An 18,205-nucleotide genomic window follows, 5' to 3' on the forward strand; every position below is an offset into this window, starting at 1 on the left:
AACACTGCAAATGTTATACTGCCCATTTGATGTTACTGTTGACCGGCTCTGTTTGATACAACCATGCAGCAATAAGAAACTGCACATTCTATACTTAAAGAGCAAGATCATAATTTCTTGTTACATTTTGTCTAAATGAAATAAACCATTTCAACATATTGCAACTGGACGCAGACATGCAGCAGCAATGTTTTGATGTTTGCATTTGATGTCTATATGTTAACAATAGTTCATTTCATTTAGACAAAATGTGTCAAGAAACTATATTCATTCAATCTTAATATCTTAAAGTGTAGCATGTCCAGTTTCTTACTGGTTTCTGTATGGTGGTATCAAACAGAGCCAGTGAACGTTAACATGAAATGTGTGGTAGTACAACCATAGATGCTGGAGTGGATCCACTGTCTGTGGTATAACTTTGTGTAGTAAATTTTGTACATGGACTAAACAGCCAGCTGTCATACACTGTACATCTGATTAGTGCTTTGTGACTATGTATTAGCACACTTCAAGTGGAGGACACAATCAAAGTCGGTTGAAAACATCATGCAAATCACTTCACCAGTGTAAGGCTGGCACCTTAATGTTCTTTAGAGCTAGAAGAAATATGACTGTTCCAGGAACAAACATTGAAATTAATCATCAAAGGATTTTTCGAATAAGAACCTCTGTGTTTACCAATGTTATTGCTTTAGTCATGGAGAACTGTGGAGCATTTACACAAGGAGAATGTAATGTGGTGCCATCTTTTTACACATACACTTATATACATATAGCAATCCTTTGCAAAGAAGTCAACATGTTGGTACAGGGTTATTGATGAACATGAAATTGTTTGTTGCTTCATTCCATGATCACAGTGTTAAGCTGAGATCTTACCACATCAACACTTATACCAGGGGTAGTAGTGTCTTAGAATATAGATATGTATTTTTATAGTGTACATTTTCTTTCATATTGCAGAACAATAAAAGCCACTGATTATGACTTCAAACATCTGAAATGTGCAAGACCCAGGCTACATTATTTGTTTAGGGCATTATTTACCCCTCTCACTCTCCCTCCCTCCCCCCTCCCTTTACTCCCTTTGCGCTCTGTGCAACGGTGACACATACACACATCAGTTTTGGGGATGATCACACAATGTCGCACAAGCTCAACAAATGAACATCGTTCGTTTAGGTCAAAACCCCCTGTACCTGAACGAATGCTCACAAGTGTGACACCGAACACTTATATATGATGTAAACCATGGTGAGAACTGTAGAGGTCACACCACTATGATCGATGTAATGTAACAACATGATTGTAAACGCATTAAAATACTACCAGAAACCCAGCACCATATCTCATATTAAAAGTAAATTTTTATCAACTTATCGATCAACATCTCAGTAGTAAAAAAAAACAAATTTAAAAAGCTGTTATCATTGAAGGAGTGAAAGTTTACCGTCGAAATTTGGTTAGAAGTGCGAAAATAAAGTTCAGCAGTCGCACTGCCGCCAGACCCCCCACGAATGAAATTCGCTTGCGTGATCGTAAGTGGTTATGAGTCTAAACTGCTGTGTTGCCGTTGCACGCTTCTTTATCATATGCTATGAATGAATCAGCTGCTTACACGTATTAAGGTAAGGTCCTTTTATTGAATCCTAAATTCTGTTATTTGCACTGCTGCATGCTGAGTCTGCATACTTTGGAGCTGTTATTTACAGAGCAGAGACAGCCAGAAATATGTAGTGTAACAAATATAGGGGGTAACCTCTACTGTAACCCTCCTTCAATGTTTCTCTCTCTCTCTCTCTCTCTCTCTCTCTCTCTCTCTCTCTCTCTCTCTCTCTCTCTCTCTCTCTCTCTCTCTCTCTCTCTCTCTCTCTCTCTCTCTCTCTCTCTCTCTCTCTCTCTCTCTCTCCACTCTGTACACGGGATCGACTTGGACTTTAGGGAATTAGCTCAAACTACACACAATGTTCATGGTTAACCTGGATCATTTAGAAGTTAAGTGGCCACGGAGCAGATCGAAGCTCCTTGTCTAGGCCTAGCTGTTGCCTTCAGTTCTAACTTCCAAAGAATGAATCCTTAATTTATTTCATTAAATTCTTATTAAACATAAAATATACAATACTCAAATGTTTGGGTGATAAAATAATCAGCACCATAAATGACTAAAACGGAAGTATTGCTGTCGTCTTAATTCAATGCAAATGATATTGACAAATATGAAAACTAACCAAACAATGTGATCACGTCATTGTTCTTCCAACTGTCTGTAATCAGTCATTATTTGACACTGTTGATCTTATAATAACTTAATGTCATCTTAGAAGAATATTATTCGCGATATGCAAACATTTGTTCTAAGTATTAAGTCATGACAGCTGAGAGTTCACGGTGACCTCGCAAAACATCAAAACTTAGCGAATATTAAAAAGTTGTATTCTGTCATCCGTAACAGTAGTGACAAGAATTACATTTACCAGCGAGAAACGTGAGTTACAGGAAAATGAATGCCTCATGGGAAAAGTAATGTTTTAATAATTCAGTTGAAAAACATTAACTTGTAAATGTTCCCTGGAGGTTTGTAATACAGTCAGCGATTCAAAACGGAAACGAGTGGTTGCGAGGTTAGGATGTTTTCCTGTCAACAAAGTGACATTTAAAAACGTATGTGTCAACAAACTGTATGAAAGGGTTGTAGAAATAGCTATTTGTATTTGTCATGCAAAGGTTCATTGCCCATATTCCATTAACCTCCGAAAGACATCACCTACACTAGCTGTAACTTTAGAATTATTTTTTCGATTACACAAGCAACAATTTATTTACCAAAAACTGTTATAATACCAATAATATATGAGGCACTATATTTCATGTTAAATAGACTTCGATTGTATACATAAGTAGTACTGTAATAGGTTGAAATCGAGATAGATCGGGGCTGTGATTTTTTGGTGCGGACCCAAAAATCAATTTGATTAGCAGCACCGTACTATGTATACTGCTACACAAATATGTTTAACCACATAGGTGATTCAATACTGTTCAGAGTGAACGATATTGCGACTAAGCCATTATCTCTAACAATTTAGTTTTCAAAAAATGTTCCAGTTAACATCCAAATGTTGTGTCTTTCGTGAAAATTCACAGTATTTATCTATCTTGAAACCCGATCTGTAAATGATTTATGCGTGATGTATATCCGGTTAATATAAGATACGCTGCGCCTAGTGATGTCCACGTATGGCCATGTATATCCGAAATGAGCCTGCTGTTCAACGAGCTGATATATGTGTGGGTGTGATCGATTCCGCTAGCTTCCGTAAGCTATTCCGGAGCTATCGGAGTCACAGATCGGTACTTTAGACTGGCTAATCAGAAATTGAGGCGATTTTATATTAAGGTAACTTAACCAGAAACACCCCAATGTTTGATATAATCATATTGTTTTGTTATCATTTCAAAACTGAACAGTTATATCAGTGGATGATATACAGAGATAACGTTGGATCTTTGTGTGTTTTTCTTTCCACTGTATTGCTGGACATTTCTTAGCTTTCACATGCTATTAAATGATTTATCAAGAACAGTGAGACTGATCACAATACAAGTTTCATTATGAGGAAGACACAAAAAAGATAACACGCAAACATCTCTTACAACAGTGTCTCCTCTCTTATGTATTTTGTAATAACAATACAGAGCAGACACGCATAAGGGATGTCTGTGTGTTATCTCTATTGTGTCTACAGAGCAGACACTGTGCAAGGGATGTCTCTGTGTTATCTTTATTGTGTCTACAGACCAGACTGCGTCTACAGAGCAGACACTGTGTAAGGGATATCTCTGTGTTATATTTATTGTGTCTACAGAGTAGACACTGTGTAAGGGATATGTCTGTGTGTTAACTGTATTGTGTCTATCTCATCATGAAATATTGTGACCAGTCGCACTGTTCTTGATACATTGTTTTAATAGTATTTGCAGGCTAAGACGAAATATCTTCTATTTCAGAATTATCTCAATGAATCAGCAGGTAACGCTTGGATACTAACACTGAAAAACTGCACTGTATGTATATTTCATTACCGGTTATTTCCATTGTATCAACATCTTTTACGTTGATGATAATATTTTGTCTTAATCGTAGATTTATTATTATTATTACCAAGCATATATACCAATAATATGCCAAATTTAAAGTAACTGTATGTATGAATATTATATCATTATAGCAAAAGGATATTAGATGATTGTACACAAAAAAGAATTAACGATATTGGCAGACTTCACCTTCAAAGTCGTGGATAGACATTAGGATTGGGAGAATTTCCATTAACTCAGTGACACTTTAATGTCTAATAGTCAATCATCTACACTTGATTGACACACGGGTGTAACAAGATGTCTTCAGCATTCGAAGACATAAACACTAAGGTACTGTTGAATATGTGGTGGCTGTGTGTTAAAATAAGGTCTTGCAGTAATCTGACAATCATTACGTCATTGGCTTATAGCAGAAAGAATGTCAATGAATTCCATTACAGGAGAAGTGAACCCTGACCAGTACAAATCACTCGCATGTGAGACAATATCAGTCTGTTTAGACAGATTCTCTTTGATAAAATAGGTGTTAGCACTTGAATAGCTTCAATTACATTTAGAGAAAACTTCCAAGTTTAGTATCTATATGTAATACGGTAAATATGGCTGCTGTTCTCTATAGTGATCAAATATGGAAAATAAAATATCAAACATATGTACCCTATAATGTTTCACATTTGTGTGCCAAGTTTGGTTACAATTTAGCCGTGGATACCAGAAGTAGTGATATCCACGGACAGACGGACGGACAAACGGACTGCCCACGGAGGGCTGTTCTCGTTGAGGATAATAACAACACACTCATTTAAACATCTACTAAACTGCAATTGCAATATTCTGTTCATCGAACAAACAAAGATATATTCATTAAAAGTATATTTTCTATATTAAAAAAGATATTGTATCTGTTAATTAGTGGTCAATATCATCTGTAGGTAGTGTAGTGGCAAGTCGGTTTTGAATCTGTCACCATGTTAAAACTGTACCGGTGTAACTGAAGTTATCATTTTCCGATCAGTTAATCTCAATAAAAATTGTTAAAATACCAATAATTAGACATTAGACGAGGGCGCGAATCGCGCGAATGCGCGACCCAAAAATCAATTTGATTTTATTTATCACGTATACAGCTAAAAAAAAAAAACGTTCATTCACGGGTGATACGATACTGTTCACGGTGTACGATATTACGAGTAAGTCATTGTACCTAATAACACATTTTTTAAAAAACCTTTCCAGGTGAAGCTTTCTAATGTTGTTCAAATTCTACTTCTCCCACACTTGTCATCACGAACATTATGTACTTGAAAGCTTGAACAGTTTTGTGTTTGCCTACCATATGTACATATCGCTTGATTCAACACCATAAAAGCGTCGTGTTTTCCTGCCAGTGTAACTATGGAAACAACTTTGGAAGGTATTTAATGAATATCTAACCACGCATCTTTCCATCCATTTTAGCTGGGTTTTTTCCCTTTTACCATTATAATGCGTATTCCCAGTCTGCAACATACATACGGTGGATAATTTTGACACTGACCCTATTCTTTGCTAGATAGAATACCATTTCAGGATATATGGAACATGGGACAATGTGACAGGTTTGTTAGGAAATAATGGCGTATTGTATCATGATGGAATGCCATATGGGAAAAATAAGACGACATTTGTCCAATCTCCATGGATTGTAACAATTTAAAGAAATGGCTTTGACTTTTAATCTATAAGTAAGACCATTTAACTTCTTTATCGGCGGATACATTACAGACACGAGGAAGTCAACTACAAATCCATTACGTACACCGATGCAAAGTTCAGTTTACTCGACAAGTACACGTTCAAGAGTGTGATAACCCAAAGCACACTTGCTGATTAATTATTCGTTTTTGACAGTTAAACTGTAATTTGATGGTCGAAGTGCACTGTCGTTTTTTCTGGGAGATTTGGTCACAAAATAAGACCATTCGATTGTTAGGAGCATGATCTATAACTGAAATATGTTATCCATTGCAGTCATTTTGTTATTGTGCACCCCACAAAAGATATGAATTTATTATTAATTCTGGATGTAGTATTAACCTATAGAGAGGAAGGCGTACCAGCCTACTACCAAACCAGAGTGACTATAGAGTTTAAATTAGGGGGCACGAGGTGTTTTGTTACAGATTACATAAAACAAAGTACAGACACATATAGCGGGCAAGGATATAAAATGGTACATTTTACCTCGCTGTGAAAACAAAGCAACAACACTCAGTCTGTGGAATGAAACGTACGATTCAAACACAATGCTTTTATTTGTGTTGACAGTGATGTCATAATTATATCATTTTTATTACACCAGTATGTAGCCATCGTACAATATTTGATAATCTCGTTCCAACTACCATCTTGGAAACTTGTTTGTTGAACTTGCTTGAAAATTAGACAATAAATCCGAACGTAACTCTAGCCATGATGGCGCCATACGATACTGGTCTATAGAAATGGTATTGAGTAACTTGTCCTAACGTAGGAGACATGTCTTAACGTTCATAAAGTTAGAAATTCAAGTTCATGATCAATCTCCCTCTACTTTAGGGATAGGTTAGCTAGGGTATATAAAGTGAGATTTATACGACGTTCGTGGTTGATTGGTCGACGACATTTGAAGTCGTGATGCTTGAAGATCCATGGAATGCCGGCGTGTTGCAGAACTGTTCAACCCGATACTGTAACTTCGGTATGAATTAGGTTCCTAGTAACTTTAATATATATAGATGTATCAAGGTGCTTTCTCCTTTGGCATTAAATTCACGATCAATGGAACCTCAAACCCTGAGTTTATCCAGTATGTGCCAACTTACGATTCTGTGTACCTCGAGCTGCTTTATAAGTTGAGTGCTTCTCATTATCACGGGCTATACCCCGAGAGCGTCTATTCCCCCCCCCCCCCACGGCAACTTAGTACCTTTACAGTGAGATGAAATGTAACATTTTATGTGAGTGCCATCAGCTATCAGTGCCTGTATCACATTCGTGTATATGTAATTAAACAAACAGAACACTGTGTGAGATGTAAGAAACACAGTGGCTCCAAATTGAAACTCTAACGTCTTTCCGGTTTGGTAGTAACATGGTGTCTACACAATAGTGAGAAAATTGCAATGTAAGGATTACTAGTAGCAATATGCTAGTGACATAGAATTCCACTTGTAATGAACGTATCAAATGTTATGTAGGCAGCTTCGAAGAGTTTGATGCAAAAGTGTACATTTATGTTGTTACGTTCGTGCTATGCCAAGTGTTCGTGAAACACTCGGAGTCTTTCAAATTGCTCTACTAAATATCCACTAAAACTTACAGGATATCCTGTGATCATACACGAAAGAGAATGTGATCGGACTTTTGATGTTGTTTAATTGAGTTTCTTTTCAGGATATGGCCCACTATCCAAAGGAGATAATTTTACTTAATTATGATGTTGGTGTTCTGTCTAGAATGGTATGCATACTCATGCGAATTCCCAACAGCATGATGGGAATTGCTACACGTGATTGTTACAGTATTGTGTCTTTAAGTGGGTGATAAATGAGGCAGTCATTGGGGCGATACTCAAACCCAATTCAATGATCAATTCAACACAGCTGTTGCGACTGTATTTTCTACATTGACAGTCCTTAGCGGTGAAGAGAATTTACTTGACCACTTATCAGTCAGTCACTCAGTCACTCAGACAGACAGACAGACAGACAGACAGACAGACAGACAGACAGACAGACAGACAGACAGACACTCACTCACTCACTCACTCACTCACTCACTCACTCACTCACTCACTCACTCACTCACTCACTCACTCACTCACTCACTCACTCACTCACTCACTCACTCACTCACTCACTCACTCACTCACTCACTCACCAAACCCTCCCTCTCCTTTAAATCTGTACTGTCTGTAATTTGGGTATTGTATTTTCAATCAGTCAATCAAAAATATAGTTAAAATACCAAATAATTAGATATTATACATGTTACTTAGATGTCTGTTTTATCTATAAGCAGTATATCAATATGTTGAAATCGTGATTCGTTGGGGTTTTGATATTTGGGTGCGGACCCAAAAATCAATTTGACGATATATTGCATCATACTATATGCACTGATACACAAATGTGTTTACCCACAGGTGATTCAATACTGTTCAGAAAGTACCATATGTAAAGAAAGCTGTCATTATACCTAACAAAACGGTGTCAAAACAATTCAGTTGTAGCTAGTGAAATTTTAACCTAAGTACATGTAAACACAGGTCTGGCTTCAAACATGTATACCTAACAGTGCAGTTTGTCAATTTGTGTTCAGTTTGACACATCGAATCGAAATACTTCCTGTTGCTTCTAATGTGTTATTTCACGGGTTTCATCACGTATACCTATTACTCTTGTAATCACATTTTTGATTTACGGTTGTACTCGTTGCCATAGTAACCCTGCGTTCAGTCAATAACATTTTCCAACATTTCTGTCATTTAAATCACGTGGGTTATCCGTATTTTAAAATATACGTGTAGCATGCGTGTCAGGTACCACGATTCTTTGAAGTGACCGTTCACATAATTACATATATATAAAGAACGATATTCCAACTAGACGGTAACTCCACATTCCGGAATACTGAAGTTGCTGTGAACGTTTTGGAAACTGGTTTCTGTATATTAATCATAACATCAAGACTACAAGGCATAAAGGGAGTAATACATACACCGGAAACGAGGTAAGCTTTACTGATGGCAAAAAAACATAGATCGCCATTATGGTTTTCAGCATCCCAAATCACATTATGCCAGCCGGTTTATATTCCATAGTGGCTGGTAGGGCTTAAGGGCCCATGATTCAGTCCCCTGTTCTAGCATTAGTTTCATGTTATTAATGGAGCCACAAGGATTACGTAGAAGCACTATTTTGTTCAGGACCAACGTAGAAGTTTTTATCCGAATATCTTAATCTTAATCTCACAGGTGCCTTTAAGGAAGAGTAGGGGATTTTTGAGAATTATCACCCTATTAGTGAAGTTGATCAGCACTTAAATCTTTCACTTTTAAAATCGAAATTGAAGACAAGTCTTACCTGATAAAAATTGGGTAAACGCTCCCTTTTTAGCTCAACTGAACTGGTAAGGTTCAGTAGTGATATGGGCATGGTGCGGTGTGTGTGTGTGTGTGTGTGTGTGTGTGTGTGTGTGTGTGTGTGTGTGGACGACTTAAACTTAAAAACTGCCAGACTGATTGCCTTGGTATTTGGTGGGGAGATTATTTTTGGTGTCTAGTTGGGAAAAATGTTCAAATAAAATAATCGCATCACAGATGTGTGTGATTTGGGTAAAAAAATGTCATGTTTGGTAAAATAAATTTAAACTCAAAAACTACTGGGCAGATTGATCTGAAATTTGGTGGGAATGTTCACAGGGGTGTGTAAATTAAGATGTTTATTGACATATATAATATGCAAATTAGGTGTCTTTTTGGTCAAATATCTTTAATTCCAAAGCTACTGAGCAAATTGGGCTGAAATTTAATGGATGCTTCTGTGGGTGTATAGATGGAAGACATATTAACCATGTAATGATCTCATCAGTGATGTGCAAATTGGGTTCAAAAATGTGAATTTTGGTCAAATACTTATATCTCAAAAAGTACTTTTTCAATGAGACTGAAACTCGGTGAGATGTTTCTAGGTATTCTGCAAATTTTGTTCGAAACATTTTGACACAATTGGCCCTAACAACCATGACCGCACCCTTAGCAACAATCAAATGGCAGTATATGTTACAACATCATCTGATAGGCAAGTGAGTAAATATTCAAAAAATGTATGCAACCGTGACCACACCCATACCAACATTCAAACGGTGGTGTATTTCAAAAGGATAACAAACGTGTATGCAAATATGCCAAGCAGAAGACCTCGCCCATGGCAACAGCCAAATGATCACATATATTGTAAAGATAACAACAAAAATTAATAGACAAGTGAATAAACATTCAAAAATGTATGCAAAAACACCTAGCAACAAGACCACGCCCATAGCAACAGTCAAATGATCGCGTATATTGCAAAGGTAATAACAGGATTAAATAGGCAACTGGATAATCATTCAGTAAATGAACACCTATACCTAGTATGGATCAGCATGTGGGTAAACAATTTTTTAAAAACTGTACAGTTGTGCTACTGTCAATGCCATTGGCGCTATTTTCTACAGCGTATTCATGGTTACTCTTTGTTCAAATCTCCTGTAACTTTCAAATGATTTATCTATCTCATATCGTTTTCTATAGTGTGCTGGGGTAAATGCGACACGAATCTCATCAATTGTTCTCAGAAACGTGTACATCGATCGAGAACGTAGTCACATTTGAATGATGACGTCAATGGCATACAAATAATCATTTCCTTGTTTAATTCTCAGTCTGGTATTCTGTATGATATAACTACATAATATGAATCTGAACATATCTACATCACTAAAATATAATATGTGCTACCTCAGATATACATCCAATCTGTGTGTCCCTCCGTCTCTGTCTGTCTGCCTGTCTGTCTGTCTGTCTGTCTGTCTGTCTGTCTGTCTGTCTGTCTGTCTGTCTGTCTGTCTGTCTCTCTCTCTCTCTCTCTCTCTCTCTCTCTCTCTCTCTCTCTCTCTCTCTCTCTCGCTCTCTCTCTCCTTTGCCGATTTGAGAATAATCCCAAAATACAAAAAAAAGAACTGATGTGGGCTTCTTCTTATGAAAATAAAACTAAAGAAAACACTAAGTGAAATACAAAACTAGCACAACACACTGTCAAATGTCTGTCTGTCTGTCTGTCTGCCTGTTTGTTTGTCTGTCTGTCTGTCTGTCTGTCTGTCTGTCTGTATGTCTGTCTGTCTGAATGTCTGTCTGTCCCTCTGCCTGCATATATGTCTGTCTGTCTGTCTGGCTCCCTCCCTCCGTCTCTCTCTATAAAATGAAACTAAAAAAACACTAAATGATAAAAAGAAATGAAATCTTATCAAATTATTGTTACATCAATAATAACAAGTTTTAAAAAGATAAAATCAAATTGAACAATGTGTCGTAGAAAGAAATTCAATAATACAGGTCAATACGAATGAGGAGAAAATGAGAAAGCTATACAGGCTGACATGAAAAATTGGATTTTCGACCCTCCTTCAAAAGTGGTAATTGCGCATTACCTGATATATGTGGTGGGTGATTATGAGTCGATTTTGAATTTTTTAATTGTAATTTAATATAATATAATTGTAAATATATAATTTTAAATGTAACTTTACTAATATTTATTAACAATAAAAATAGTAGTAAAATCACATTATGGTGAAAACAAAATCACAAATTCGAAATAACCTTGGGAAATAAAAGTCTTGATTACATGATTGATGTCTTTTCACCCACTTCCACTGACTGCAAATAAACAGCAGCATTAACCTCTTTTCTATATGATTATAAGCAAATAGACATTACGGTACTACACATAGTGTCGATTCCATGTGCACACACTAGCCCCAAATTACTTCCCTATGTGATACGAATTGATCGGTTCATCAAGCACCAAAAATACATATGAAATAACAGTTCTCAATTTGCTTTGATCATTTAAACGTGTTTGAGGGTTTGAGAACACCATCGCCAAAACCCATTTCTTTAAAAACCGAGTGATTTTTGTAAAAAACTGTTTGTTTTAATTAGTATGCATGAGCATACACGTACACTTGAAGTATAGTGATCTGTGACGCAGTATTGCTGCATATGAAGAAGACTTTTATTTGTTGTGATATCAGAAGCATTTTTTGTCACTTAAGAGGGTGTGTGCATTCAATAATAAACGATAGGCCACCCTTTACTTCGATTATCATTCAACTTTGACCTTTACCATGTTCAAGTTTTTTTAAGACACAATGCGTGTACGTGATTCATATATATATATGAGTCATTTTGTTGAAAAAAAGAATCAAATTTAAACAATTCATCAAAGGTAACAATATTTAAATATTCTTCCTCGATGTTTTGTTTTCGTTTAGCTAACGAATGACCTAAGGGGCCTTGTTACTACGAGTCGCTAGACGAGTAGTGAAACACACTTAGGCTACAAGTATTTTTCGGCTGAATGAAGGAAAAAGTAATTGACAATGATTATACCTCCTCAAGCGTAATTGATGAAAAATTTAGAAAAATAGTGACGTTTTGTAACGTTTTGACTCGTATTTCGAGCACCACTCGATGACGTAGATACGGCTTGTCGTGACGTAGAACGACTAGGGTATATAATCTATATTTTCTGTTCAAAGACAATAACCTGGTTTGTACATTGGATGATTTGTGTTATCCATAACTAAATTCTGTATTAAGTTCATTTTGTCGCTAATTTTTTTCAGGCTATTATGTCTTTTTAGGGCATATGAAAATGATCACAAAAAAATTAATAAACAAACATTCAAGTAAAAACATATAATAATAACAACAGCTTTGCAAGATTACAGGCTGTCTTAAAAGCTGCATTAGCTACAACTGGAACGTGTGTTTTTGTTTTGTTTTGTTTTTGAAAAAACTCGTCATATTGTACACCATGAACATTATTGCATCACTTGTTGGTAAATACATTTTTGTAGCTGTGTACGCAATAAATCAACTCGTTGGGTCCGTATCCAAAAACGACCAAGATTTCAACCTGTTTCTGTACTGCTTATTGATAATATTGATCAATGATTAATATTTACAATGTCTAATTATCGGTATTTTAACAAATTACAGCGAATATATTCTGTGATCTTATCGAAAAATGATACTCCGGTTGCCGTTAATTTTCATGCACATCGTAACAGATTGAAAACCTATCTTTCGCTCAAGATTTAAACTTGCTACTACACTACCTACAGATAATGTTGACCACTAATTATAATACTAACAATACATGGTTTATTAAGACAACATTGTGCCAAAATAAAATGGTCAAATTGCTTAAGTTTACATAGCAGTAAAGTAAGCATGTTGAGAAACAAAAAAAAAGAAACAAAAAAGTTGATTAATAAAACAAGTCGTAAAAGTTGTAAAGTCTAATAAAATATAAAGTACAATGATTAAAATTGCAATGTCATTTACGAGGAACAAAATAAAAGGCAGGTAATACACACACAAAAAATAATAAAATAAACAAAGATATATAAATAATAAAATAAAACCCAACAATCAAACAAACAAACAAAAAACAAAACAAAAAAACCATCAACACACTAAAATACAATTTACTCAACCAAAAATGCTCTACACAATATGACTATTTTCTCTTCTCTTCGTCCTACACTAGAAAGTGACTTTTCCATCTAACTGATGTTATTTTATGAGTAACTGATCAATTTTAAGTGAACACATCTTTGGTTATTTGATTTAAAAAGAGCCTCGATTGTAGCTGGTGCATGTTTAAGATGACATAAAACTTTTACTGTACCGGTACATTTGAATGTTGATAGGGTTATTGTTAATTAGATTTCATCATTTCACTTTACTGCATGTGTCAGTGTCATTTGTCCAGTCGATACACTCGTCTTGGTATACCCAACCCTCAACGCAAGCGCATTTTACCACGAATTCACGACCCAACTCACACGAACGAAATTGTTGATTGCCCTTGTGGAGTTTGCTTACTTTTTTAATCAAACTTCTGAGTTCTAATAAAGTTATAATACTTTTTTCTCTTCAAGAAGTTGTCGCAATTTTTAAAAGGCATTGACACTTAACAAATACAATTTGCTCTACCCTACCACCATGTATCAAATAACACGTTATCAAAGTCTAAGTCTTAACTTCAAGGCAATACCCGCTAAGTGGTGCTTTTGGAAGCCTTGTATACGTATTTATCTCATTATGTAAATCCGTCCGAAAACAAAATCTATCATATTTGATACCCAGCTTCCCATTCACATTACATTTGTATAGAGTATCAAACTATACAACACTGAAAAAATCTTGAGAGCAATCAAGTACGTGTGCACGTGGGATGTTGACATACACGCCACTTATTATTCATAATTACCACGCAAAGTGGCAATGCACTTGATTCTTATCTTTACCTCATGACAAATACGGTGGATTTCAAAATACCGTAACAAACACACAGATCTCAATAAAATATGCTACTCTTTAATACTAGCTAGATGTCAATTTATTGCAATATTTTGTCTAAATGAAATAAACCATTTAAATGAATGTATTGCAACAATTTAGAGTCAGACATGCGGGCGCCAATGTTGTGACATCTGCATTTGATGTCTACAAGGTGGCACCTCAGTACATTTCATTTTAGACAAAATGTTGCAAGAAACTGTATTCATTAAAATCCTGCAGGGTTGTATCAAACAGTGAAGCTGTACGATATTTTGAAATTCGCTGTATAACACAACGTTCTGTTAAATGCTTGTTTTGACACCGAAATTTTCGTCGGAAATGAAACCTTCAAGTTGGTCCTTTTCAATTCTTTTTTTTTGAAAAAGAGCGAGTGAATGAATATGTATATGTTTAATAGACATTTCACATTGACATTTCACATAAACCATTTCACTTGATTACATGCGTTGATGCACAAAATAGTTTCTTGAAAGCTTAAAACACGACAATGATGAAATATTCAGTCTTTAATGAAAACAGTTTGATACATTTCTTGTATTCTTCACTTGAAATTGTAACACCGACAGTCTAACTATTCTAAACTGAAAAGTTTGGATTATGTGTTCTTTGGGTGGTAGGTATAGGATGTTGGATATCATATTTTGCATTCAAGATCCTTGGGAGTGGCGTTTTCCTCTCTTATGTGTTCTTCGAGTGGTCGGCCGGGAATAGGACAATTTGAAAAAAAGGCAGACAAGAAGGGTAATTGTTGACTTAATACACACACTCTCTCTCTTTCTTCTCAGCTTGTATTGAGGAGCGAGATTCCTTTGGTAAGTACTGTAATTATTACATTCGGATATTGAGATTGAAAGTACACAAGTTTCTGATCGTCATCAAAAACTAATTACATTGGTACATGCGCAGGTTGAAATACCAACAAAGAAGAATTAACTTTCGCGATCGAAGTCTACTTACTTCAGAAATATCGTAGAAGGCAAACTAACAGTTACTTGGCTGAGCCTCGGTCGACATCTTTACATCGTAAAACTGTATTATTGATTGCGGTGCACAGAGACTTCGATTTACAACTAGAAGGGAAAAACCGTTCAAGAAGTGTACACAAGCTAACATTCACGACTTCTGTGGTGCGAATAGTTTTATTTGCTGTAATTATCTGGGATTCTTGTTGAAGAAAATTCTACGGAGCTGACTCAATAGAGGTATTTTTTTAAATCAGAAACTGCTATAAACTCAGTAGATTGACATTGTGGTTTCCTTTATATTGATATCGGACAGAACTCATGGTGAATAGTTCTTCAGTATCATATTTGTCGTTGAATAATTCATTATAATGTCATCTGTATATCCATGAAAACTTTGCTGCACCGAAGAGTTAATATAGATAAGTGTTGATATACTGTTGAAAGAAGACAGAGAAGTTTGTAAGATATTCGAATATGTTATGACTTATATTAATATGTAAGAATATCCTTCGATGTACTGAAAGGAGCACAGGCTGAGTTCATATGTTTTTGGGCCAGATTTTCGCTACATATTTAAAATGAACGCAGTATTCTACCTACTGAAGCATACTTAAGCCTCACTTGCAATTGACTGAAGTCTACCTGGTATAAAGATATAATTCATAAAAGAACCGATGACGTAATTTACCATACGTTTAAAAAAAGCATTTCCCCTATGCAATCAACTGTTCTAGCAATGCGAGGAGACAACTGTAATGTAACAAAAGACATGCTTTGACATAAATATTATGCTAGAATGGAAGTTTAATGTAAGTATTTTCCTTGAGTAAAAAGCTTACAAACTCAGATTGTGCTACTTTTCACGAAACGTGACACATATATGGAACATGCTAAGAAAGAGATATCAAACTTAGTTGAATAGTCACCAGCTTTTGCAGCACAGAGCGTTTACAGGTACATCGTTTATCACCCTTTCATATAATTCCATGAAATTTGATTTCAACTGACACAGAATGACTGCTTTGTATATGTTATACAGGTGGCCACAGCCAACAAGGAGTACGGGTAGAGACGATTGTCTCAGATGAACGATGAATAGTTCTACTCTTATCGACTCATCGACACCTACCGTGTCCCCTCATGATGCTAGCGGCAGTGTTGCTGTCACCGATGTCGTGCTTAAAGTTATCTATGCTATTTTGGGAACGCTCGGGATCGTAGGAAATTTCATGGTTTGTTTTGTTTTCATCAAAATTAAAGCGCTGAGGAAAACTTTCACGAATATCTTCATCCTCAATCAATCCTTGATCGATCTTACAAGTGCGATTATGTTCGTGGCGTTGAAGTTTGGACCGTCGTTTGACGTTATCCCGAGTACTATTGGCGGTGACGTTCTCTGCAAGATATGGGTATCAGAATACGTTCTTTGGGGATTGTTTATATCCTCCACCTTCAATCTATCATTCTTGGCGATTGAGAGATATTTGGCGATTTGTCACCCCGTACTGCACCGTAATAAAATCACCATGACCAAGGTAAAAATTGTAGTTGTATGTGTATGGTTCGTTGGATTTATTCGTGAATCTTACTGGCCTACTATGAACTTCAACGAAGACGGCATCTGCAACGTGGAAGAATGGCCCAATAGAAGCGTGCAAAGTTTTGTTGGTTTTATAGTGTTCACGACTGAATACATACTACCCCTCGGCATCATGGCGTTTTCTTACGGCAACATAATCTTGGAACTTCGGCGTCGCTCTAAAACGAATAAACACCCTGCTGCCGAAACAATTTCGACCTCGAACCAGGCGCGCGATACTGTACATCGAGACATCACCCAATCATCCGTGCAACATCCTGCTACAAGGCAAAACCAGGTACAAGCGCCCTCAGGTGGCAAAACTAAACCTCAAGATGATTCCATGGGGAAAGCGAGAAAGAATGTGACAAAAACAATGTTAATTGTGTCAGTTACTTTCGTTATTTCATGGTCACCGATGTCAATTTCGTTTTTTGTGTACAATCTTGGTGGTTACCTTGACTACGATAGCTTTTATTACTATTTTATGGTTCTCTTGGTGTTTTCGAACATGTGTATCAACCCTTTCATCTATGCCATCAAATACAAAGAATTTCGCGAGGGAATTTTTACGATTTTTAGCTGTGTATTCAATAGAGTTGATGCCACCAATGATTTAGAAATGGAAAGAGCATAATCTACACAGCTGTAAAGTCAATCCATATGGATAATAAGACAAAAAAAACTTGACAAAGTGACGAATGAACTAAAATATTCCCAAAGTCTAAGCATATATTAGGACACATAACCACTTATAAGTTTGCTGGACCAACACTTTTGGATTAGCATATCAATCAGGAATATTCGCCACAGGTCAGAATTCAAACGAGAATTCTAAAAATATCTGCAATTCTAGTTCTGCAGGTTTATTCGTGACCTGCAGATGACAACTTGAATTTCTTTTTTAAATTGCATATAATAATATATGTGAAATGTATATGTGTGCTGGTGATTGTATCTTTGCATTGTAACTGATGATGAGTATTTGGAAAAAAATCGAAAGCTCAGATATCGAACTTTGTCTAACTTGGAAAATGTGTGTTTACAGGGGTTGGACTCCCTTTACTGATATCAAGTAATAATGTATCATTACACTATCTAGCTTATATAGTTACTACCACACTTTGTTACAAATTACATAATACAAAATATATATACTGAGAGAGAGAGCAGGCAAATAAAATAATGCATTATCTCACTGTGAACACAAATCAACTGTCTACATCTGGATCACATAACTGTCTTCATTTGCTTCTTGTACACCTCACCTCATCAACAGTTACCGAAGTATTGTGACCAACGAGTATATTGTCTTTGGGTCAAGTAATTAGCAAAATAAAAATGTAAAATAAATAAAATCCCGACCTACCTACCCTATTTTCTGAAGTTGTGTTACCGGAA

The 18,205-nt window shown here is 36.0% G+C and overlaps 1 protein-coding gene across 2 annotated transcripts; it reads left to right on the plus strand.

The window, feature by feature from the left end:
* Positions 1-1,543: 1,543 nt before the first annotated feature.
* Positions 1,544-18,051, plus strand: LOC144447630 (galanin receptor 2b-like). Of its 2 annotated transcripts, none has more exons than XM_078137708.1 (3): positions 1,544-1,628; positions 15,046-15,072; positions 16,265-18,051. In XM_078137708.1, the coding sequence occupies exon 3, from the start codon at positions 16,317-16,319 to the stop codon at positions 17,439-17,441; it is 1,125 nt and encodes a 374-aa protein (XP_077993834.1). In that variant the 5' UTR covers positions 1,544-1,628; positions 15,046-15,072; positions 16,265-16,316; the 3' UTR covers positions 17,442-18,051. The 2 variants fall into 2 exon arrangements, with proteins under 2 accessions (XP_077993834.1, XP_077993835.1); XM_078137709.1 differs by lacking the exon at positions 1,544-1,628 and adding an exon at positions 8,832-8,853 and having other exon boundaries at positions 15,046-15,462.
* The last annotated feature ends 154 nt before the right edge of the window (positions 18,052-18,205 follow it).

Source organism: Glandiceps talaboti, chromosome 16, assembly GCF_964340395.1.
Source record: "Glandiceps talaboti chromosome 16, keGlaTala1.1, whole genome shotgun sequence".
NCBI classification, from domain to species: domain Eukaryota; kingdom Metazoa; phylum Hemichordata; class Enteropneusta; family Spengelidae; genus Glandiceps; species Glandiceps talaboti.